The 9145-nt window shown below is 43.1% G+C and overlaps 2 protein-coding genes across 2 annotated transcripts in view; one reads left to right on the top strand and one right to left on the bottom strand.

Moving 5' to 3' along the window:
* The window catches only part of LOC141130885 (protein unc-13 homolog B-like), a gene marked incomplete in the record, with an annotated part of 525591 nt that overhangs the window by 22268 nt on the left and 494178 nt on the right, over nucleotides 1-9145 (top strand).
* LOC141130901 (protein unc-13 homolog B-like) overlaps nucleotides 418-9145 on the bottom strand; it is a 49198-nt gene continuing 40470 nt past the window's right edge. The window contains exon 4 of the mRNA XM_073618171.1: nucleotides 418-627. Within this exon, the coding sequence (XP_073474272.1) occupies nucleotides 433-627 (195 nt within the window). The 3' untranslated portion in view covers nucleotides 418-432. The remainder of the gene's footprint in view (nucleotides 628-9145) is intronic.

The following is a 9145-nucleotide window of genomic DNA, read 5'->3' as shown; positions in this document are numbered from 1 at the left end:
AGGTAATATTCCTGATTAGTGGTACTAGGCATAGCAAAAATTAGAACCAATATTCCCCTAAATAAGTAGTGGAGAACAGTAGTAAGAGGACCCCGTTAAGGATAGGATGAGACTGCCGACACAGACAGCAGGCCCCTATCTTCTATAGGCACTGCAAACAACTAGTCAGGAAGCATCTGAAGAAATAACTTTATGTCTACCTGGAGGACCTATCCCTAACCTAAAGCTACACCATACAATAGTATATAATAGTATACTATACAATCTGTTTGTACAGTCTCTGCTCAAGCTCCTTTAGGCTTCATGCACACTAGCACCGCCTAAACTTGAGTTTAGGAGCTTTTGGTGTTTTTTTGCCAAAGCTCCTAAACTCAACTTCATAAAAGCCTATGTGTCAGTGAAGTCCCCTATTGTTCTTACATCTAACGCAATTTAGCCTCGGTTAATGCTAGAAGTGTAGAAGAGAAACGTTACTGGATGAGATGCAAAAGATCCAAACTCACCGAAAGGCAGCTCGAATCTTGTGTCCAGCAAGATCTTATGGAGAGTGGGGTTCCTGGTTCCGCAGATCTCATCGTCCTTCATTAACACTTCAGCCTCCAGTGCTGACCACTCCCCAGGACCCTCCTGTAAAAAAGGGGGCGAAAAAAAAAAAAAACGGTGTCAGCCCACTAATAAGAGAACTACAATGGGTACAAAGATAACACAGCATCACCAACAGCAAAAAGATGAATGTACTAATACATCATTTACTTCTTAGGTTTCCTTGTAAAAGCCAAATTCCTTTACGATTTCCAGCCTGTATATATACAGTACACTCATCACGTCAGGAAGGAAAGAAAAATGCCCCAAAAGGTATACAGGCAGCCAGAAAACCAGAGAGTACCCCTAACCTTGCACCGATCTATCTTAAAACAAAATAAAATTGTGGCAAAAGTTTGATGCAACGATAATGTGGTCTGACTGCCCCCAAACTGTACGGAGAGAACTAAGCTAAGCAGGGCAATAACTTCTCCGCAGGATGTGGAAACCTTGCAAGAAGATCTGAACAAATGAATGGGGTGGGCAACTACATGGCACATTAGCTTTAATGTAAAATAATGCATTTGGGTGGCAAAAATATGAATGCAATCTATACACTGGGGGGAGAACCTCTGGGGGAATCTAGGATGGAAAAAGGACCTGGGAGTCCTAGTAGATGATAGGCTCAGCAATGTCATGCAATGCCAAGCTGCTGCTAACAAAGCAAACAGAATATTGGCATGCATTAAAAAGGGGATCAACTCCAGAGATAAAACGATAATTCTCCCTCCCGCTCTACAAGACTCTGGTCCAGCCGCACCTGGAGTATGCTGTCCAGTTCTGGGCACCAGTCCTCAGGAAGGATGTGCTGGAACTGGAGAGAGTCCAGAGAAGGGCAACAAAGCTAATAAAGGGTCTGGAGGATCTTAGTTATGAGGAAAGGTTGCGAGCACTGAACTTATTCTCTCTGGAGAAGAGACGCTTTAGAGGGGACATGATTTCAATGTACAAATACCGTACTGGTGACCCCACAATAGGGATAAAACTTTTCCACCAAATGGAATTTAATAAGACATGCGGCCATTCACTAAAATGAGAAGAAAAGCGGTTTAACCTTAAACTGCGTAGAGGGTTCTTTACTGTAAGAGCGGTTAGGATGTGGAATTCTCTTCCACAGGCGGTGGTCTCAGCGGGGAGCATTGATAATTTCAAAAAACTAGATAAGCACCTGAACGACCACAGAATACAGGGATATACAATGTAATACTGATATATAATCACACACATAGGTTGGACTTGATGGACTTGTGTCTTTTTTCACCTACTAAATGCAATTCCACACTCATTCCTCCAAAATGCAAAAGTTGGTAAAAGGGATGGTAAAACTGAATCTCATGTCTGTGGTTTGCAAGCTAAGAAAAGGACACATTTCACAAAACCACAACTATAACACAGCTCACAAGACTCGGACACAAAGCAGAGAAGGATGGAATACAGCAGCATCAGAAACCTCTCCTAATGAGCCCTGTTGTAAACTGGCACATCATAAATAGTCTGGAGAAAAGTTGAGGACTACACATTTGTCAGATCGGAGGTAGTAACCTATACTGACATACTGATGAACTGCACAGAGAAGAGGAACTCCACCCTACCAAGGTTAAAATTAGGAACCTACACTGACACACCAATAAACTGCACAGACAGGAGGAACGTTACTTTACCAAGGTCAAATTAAACTAGCACTATCTGAAGATTATCCCTGTATTGAATCCCTGGTTTCAGGTGTTTGGTCCTTATAGAGAGACGTGTCATGTCTGCGCATACACCTCTTCATAAGACATTGCCTCCTGGGATGTACGAAGTGGAGTGAGGTGGACATCCCAAGAGACAGAGCAGGAACCCTACGCGTTTTGCGTCTAGGTAAGCGGTCTCCAAACTGCGGCCCAGGGGCTGGATGCGGCCCTTTGCTTGCTTTTATCTTGCGCTTGGGGCATTATTCCCCCCACTGTCATCAACAGTAGGGCATAGTTCCTGGCTCTGACTCCAACAATGGGGCACTATTCCTCGAACTGACATTAATGATGGGGCACTATTCTTCCCAATGACATCAATGATGGGGCACTATTCCTCCCCTTGATACCAATGATAGGGGACTAATACTCCCCCTAGTACCAGTTATGGGACATTGTTTACTCCCACTGTCACAAGAACATTTTCTACTCCAACTGGCCACAGTGCGGCCCACCTAAAATTTTAGATACAGTAAACTGGTAATTTGTTTAGATAGTTTGGAGACCCCTGGTCTAGGTGGTGAAGCCGGAAGTGTTGGGTAGCACCTCATAAAATGGGTACTTAATATTTCCAAAAACGATTAAACTATTCAGGGTTAAGAAACAAGTGAGAATTTTTTTTTTTATTTTAATGAGTGGTGGTCGTCTAAGTTTTATATAGTTCAATAATTCTTGCTGTGATGAAGTTACCTTCATAACAAGTGATAACATGAAAGTATGGGAAGATGCATATTAACCACTTCAATACCAGGCCTAATCTTGCCCTTCTCTCCTTCATGTAAAAATCATCATTTTTTTGCTAGAAAATTACTCAGAACCCCCAAACATTATATATGTTTTTTTTTTTTTTTAGCAGACACCCTAGGGAATAAAAAGGCGGTCATTGCAACTTTTTATCTCACACGGTATTTGCGCAATAATTTTTCAAGAATTAAAAAAATAACAAAACAGTGAAGTTAGCCCAATTTTTTTGTATAATGTGAAAGATGATGTTACGCCGCGTAAATAGATACCTAACATCTCACGCTAAAAAATAGCGCACAATCATGGAATGGCGCCAGACTTCATTACTTAAAATACTCCATAGGCAACACTTTAAAAATTTTTTACAGGTTACCAGTTTAGAGTTACTGAGGGGGTCTAGTGCTAGAATTGTTGCACACACTCTAGCGCACGCGGCGATACCTCACATGTGTGGTTTGAGCGGTGTTTACATATGTGGGAGGGACTTACGTGTGCGTTCGCTTCTGAGCGTGAGCTATCAGGGACAGGGGCGTTTAAAAATTTTTATCATTTTATTTTTATATTTTACTTTTTTTTTTTTTTTTTTTTTACACTTTTTTTAACTTTTTTTTTTGATCACTTTTATTCCTATTACAAGGAATGTAAACATCCCTTGTAATAGGAATCTATGTGACAGGTCCTCTTTATAGAGAGATGTGGGGTCAATAAGACCCCACATCTCTCCTCCAGGCTGGAAAGCATGAGATTGGGAAAAAAAAATTCACAGATCTCATGCTGACAGCCGCGATCGCAGCTTCTTTTTTTTCCGGGTACCCGGGCATGACATCATAACATCGCGCCCGGGCCTCCGACGGTCATAGAGATGACTGGGGACCATCTGGTCACCAGTCATCTCTATCGTCCTCATCCGGCGCCGGCCAATTTTTTCTCCGGGCCCCTAATGGCATGGGAGGGCCCAGAGAAGCACCGGATGGCGGCAGGGGGGGGGGGGGGGCTGCAGAACTGCCGCTATGATCATTCTTATTGTGCACAGAATCGCCAGCTGCAAAGAATTATATCTGAATGAATTATCTAGCTGCAGGCATCATTCAGATATCACCCCACAAAGTAGAGGACGTCATTTTACAATGGCCGGGTATTGAAGACACCAAACATGCCTATAGCATGTTCCTAGCACTAAGTGGCCCCGAGATACGGGGCCCCAAAACCGGTTCGGAAAATGTCATTCTCTGCTGCAGAAAAGTGCTTGACGTTTTCTGAACTGATTTTTGGGGCCCTGTATCTCGGGGTCACTTTTTGCTAGAAACCCCAGCTTTGGAAAGTTTATGCTGCTAGTTCCACTGGGTTTGCACACCAAATTTGGGGTTCTTAGCACTAAGTGGCCCCGAGATACGGGGCCCCAAATTTGGTCAACTGTGTCCATCTGCAGCAATGTCATTTCAGGACCCTTTGGGTTCAGAGACCCCAAATTTTTGCTGCAGCTAGGGGGCATCTAGGAACCCTTAACTACAGAGTTTGAAGTTCGGGGGACCTATGGCTGCAAATGGACACACTGAGGCTGCAAATGGGCATTGTTGACCCTCTTTTCCACTTACAGTAGCTGCGCATTTCTCACCCTCGTCTTATACTCGAGTCAATAAGTTTTTCCCATTTTTTTTGTGGTAAATTAGGGCCTCGACTTATACTCGGAACGACTTATACTCGAGTATATACGGTATATATATATATATATATATATATATATATACACACACACACACACACACAAACACACACACAGTGGGGACGGAAAGTATTCAGACCCCCTTAAATTTTTCACTCTTGGTTATATTGCAGCCATTTGCTAAAATCATTTAAGTTCATTTTTTTTCCTCATTAATATACACACAGCACCCCATATTGACAGAAAAACACAGAATTGTTGACATTTTTGCAGATTTATTAAAAAAGAAAAACTGAAATATCACATGGTCCTAAGTATTCAGACCCTTTGCTGTGACACTCATATATTTAACTCAGGTGTTGTCCATTTCTTCTGATCATCCTTGAGATGGTTCTACACCTTCATTTGAGTCCAGCTGTGTTTGATTATACTGATTGGTCAAAGGAACTGCCTGAAGAGCTCAAAGACAGAATTGTGGCAAGGCACAGATCTGGCCAAGGTTACAAAAAAATTTCTGCTGCACTTAAGGTTCCCAAGAGCACAGTGGCCTCCATAATCCTTAAATGGAAGACGTTTGGGATGACCAGAACCCTTCCTAGAGCTGACCGTCCGGCCAAACTGAGCTATCGGGGGAGAAGAGCCTTGGTGAGAGAGGTAAAGAAGAACCCAAAGATCACTGTGGCTGAGCTCCAGAGATGCAGTCGGGAGATGGGAGAAAGTTGTAGAAAGTCAACCATCACTGCAGCCCTCCACCAGTCGGGGCTTTATGGCAGAGTGGCCCGACGGAAGCCTCTCCTCAGTGCAAGACACATGAAAGCCCGCATGGAGTTTGCTAAAAAAAACACCTGAAGGACTCCAAGATGGTGAGAAATAAGATTCTTTGGTCTGATGAGACCAAGATAGAACTTTTTGGCCTTAATTCTAAGCGGTATGTGTGGAGAAAACCAGGTACTGCTCATCACCAGTCCAATACAGTCCCAACAGTGAAGCATGGTGGTGGCAGCATCATGCTGTGGGGGTGTTCTTCAGCTGCAGGGACAGGACGACTGGTTGCAATTGAGGGAAAGATGAATGCGGCCAAGTACAGGGATATCCTGGACAAAAACCTTCTCCAGAGTGCTCAGGACCTCAGACTGGGCTGAAGGTTTACCTTCCAATAAGACAATGACCCTAAGCACACAGCTAAAATAATGAAGGAGTGGCTTCACAACAACTCTGTGACTGTTCTTGAATGGCCCAACCAGAGCCCTGACTTAAACCCAATTGAGCATCTCTGGAGAGACCTAAACATGGCCGTCCACCAACGTTTACCATCCAACCTGACAGAACTGGAGAGGATCTGCAAGGAGGAATGGCAGAGGATCCCCAAATCCAGGTGTGAAAAACTTGTTGTATCTTTCCCAAAAAGACTCATGGCTGTATTAGATCAAAAGGGGCTTCTACTAAATACTGAGCAAAGGGTCTGAATACTTAGGACCATGTGATATTTCAGTTTTTCTTTTTTAATAAATCTGCAAAAATGTCAACAATTCTGTGTTTTTCTGTCAATATGGGGTGCTGTGTGTACATTAATGAGGAAAAAAATGAACTTAAATGATTTTAGCAAATGGCTGCAATATAACAAAGAGTGAAAAATTTGAGGGGATATGAATACTTTCCCTCCCCACTATATATATATATATATATATATATATATATATATATATATATATATTTATTTATTTTTTTCAAACTAGCTAAAATTAAACGCGTTTAGCCGCGTTTGGGGCTTGAAATGCCTCTAAACTCAGCTTCTGAGCCCATTTTTTTGCGTTCCAAAAAAGCCTCTTAACTTAACTGCCTAGAAAGGACTGTAACTACCCTGTGTACATGGACTGATAAGATAACAGAGGAGAGTTCAGGAACAGTTGAAAAAAATGCCCAACTTCTCCTAAACGTCCGTTTACCAGCAGCAGTGTACATGAGGCCTAATGAAGAAGTATTAACGTACCGTATATACTCGAGTATAAGTCGAGTTTTTCAGCACATTTTTTTGTGCTGAAAGTGCCCCCCTCGACTTATACTTGAGTCAAGCACTTTTCTGCAGCAAAAAATTTCATTTTCCGAACCAACTTTGGGGCCCCGTATCTCAGAGCCACTTAGGGCTAGGAACACCAAATTTGGTATGCAAACCCAGTGGAACTGGTACCACTACATATCCAAAGATAGAGTTCCTAGCACTAAGTGGCTCCGAGATACGGGGCCCCAAAATCAGTTCGGAAAATGTCATTCTCTGCAGCAGAAAAGTGCTTGACATTTTCAAAACCAAATTTGGGGCCTCGTATCTCAGGGCCACTTAGTGCTAGGAAAGCCATTTGGTGTGCAAATCAAGTGGCACTGGTACCATAACATATCCAAAGATGGAGTTAATAGCACAAATTGGCCCCGAGATACGGGGCCCCAAAGCCGGTTCAGAAAATGTCATTCTCTGCTACAGAAAAGTGCTTGACATTTTCTGAACCGATTTTTGAGGCCCTGTATCTCGGGGCCACTTGGTACTAGAAACTCCAGCTTTTTGCGCACCAAATTTGGGGTTCTTAGCACTAAGTGGCCCCGAGATACGGGGCCCCAAATTCGGTCAACTGTATCCATCTGCAGCAATGTCATTTTGGGACCCTTTGGGTTCAGAGACCCCAAATTTTGGCTGCAGCTAGGGGGCATCTAGGAACCCTTAACTACCGAGTTTGAAGTTCGGGGGACTTATGGCTGCAAATGGGCACAGTGAGGCTGCAAATGGGCATAGTTGACCCTCTTTTCCACTTACAGTAGCTGTGCATTTCTCACCCTCGTCTTATACTCGGGTCAATAAGTTTTTCCCATTTTTTTGTGGTAAATTAGGGCCTCGACTTATACTCGGAACGACTTATACTCGAGTATATACGGTAATTATGAAAACAAAGCTTCATTACTTGTGTCTTTATATCTGCCCGGAGTTCAGTTTTAAGTTCACATTCCACGATTTTGTACAGATGAGGGAACAAGACAGGAAACAATTACCAACTGATGTCTATACTGCTTCAAAATATCACAACAGAGTCCAGCAAGATACAAAAAGCCAACAGATTTCCGAGAAGCCTTGTTCACATGTGAAAGGGCCCGATAATCTCTTTCTAGGATTGGTGAACTGTCAATACTTTCTTCATTAAATACTTGGTGACTATGGGGTCCCCATGTCAGGCACATGTAGAAGGGACCGCTGCAGAAACAGAACCTGAAAAAAATTCTCTGCTCCCAAAATGCACCAGGAACCGTCCCTGTTCTTCTATCAATTGGTAGTGGTAGGGATGGGCGCAGACAAACTATTTTAGTGGTAGGGGTGGGCACAGACAAACTATTTTAGTGGTAGGGGTGGGCACAGACAAACTATTTTAGTGGTAGGGGTGGGCACAGACAAACTATTTTAGTGGTAGGGGTGGGCACAGAAACTATTTTAGTGGTAGGGGTGGGCACAGACAAACTATTTTAGTGGTAGGGGTGGGCACAGAAACTATTTTAGTGGTAGGGGTGGGCACAGAAACTATTTTAGTGGTAGGGGTGGGCGCAGACAAACTATTTTAGTGGTAGGGGTGGGCGCAAACAAACTATTTTAGTGGTAGGGGTGGGCACAGACAAACTATTTTAGTCGAAGGGGTGGGCACAGACAAACTATTTTAGTCGAAGGGGTGGGGGCAGACAAACTATTTTAGTCGAAGGGGTGGGCGCAGACAAACTATTTTAGTCAAAGGGGTGGGCGCAGACAAACTATTTTAGTCGAAGGGGTGGGCGCAGACAAACTATTTTAGTGGTAGGGGTGGGCACAGACAAACTATTTTCAGGTGTCAGGTCCTAAACGTCCTGTTTCTTTCACTTAAGGAAAATGGGGTAAAACAGTTGAACTGGTTAACAGAGCCCTGGCAGGGATGCCTTGTTTTACCACAACTTATTAAAAGGTGCTTTTACTAAGTTATTAAACCCTTGCCAGCCAGCTGGAGCACAGAAAGTTATTACCGCTGAATATGGTATAAAACGGATTTATGTCACAAAAATCTGCCAACTTCTGAAGAGGCTGACAAGTAAATTGGTCACATCGGAGGCACAGCGGGAGTCCCCGAATCTTTGACACCATGTGGCTCAGAGTAGAACACAGAAGCAGCGGGGGACCCTTCTGAATGAAAGCCCAACATTTTCCTGTAAATGATTCCTGACAGCCAATTGGAAAATGCTGTGATCACAGAGCGTCCAATTGAGATGACCAAGTACAGCTTTATCTCACTTTCGCATGCTGGTGGCAACATTATTTTTAAAGCACAACTATAGGAAAAAATTTTTTTTGGAAAACCTGCCAATTAGCTTTTAAAAAAAAAAAAAAACAGCACCGGCTACAAAACTAACCTCCTTTCCAACGCTG

Source organism: Aquarana catesbeiana, linkage group LG01, assembly GCF_042186555.1.
Source record: "Aquarana catesbeiana isolate 2022-GZ linkage group LG01, ASM4218655v1, whole genome shotgun sequence".
Lineage (NCBI taxonomy): Eukaryota > Metazoa > Chordata > Amphibia > Anura > Ranidae > Aquarana > Aquarana catesbeiana.
This window is presented reverse-complemented; position numbering and strand designations above follow the sequence as displayed.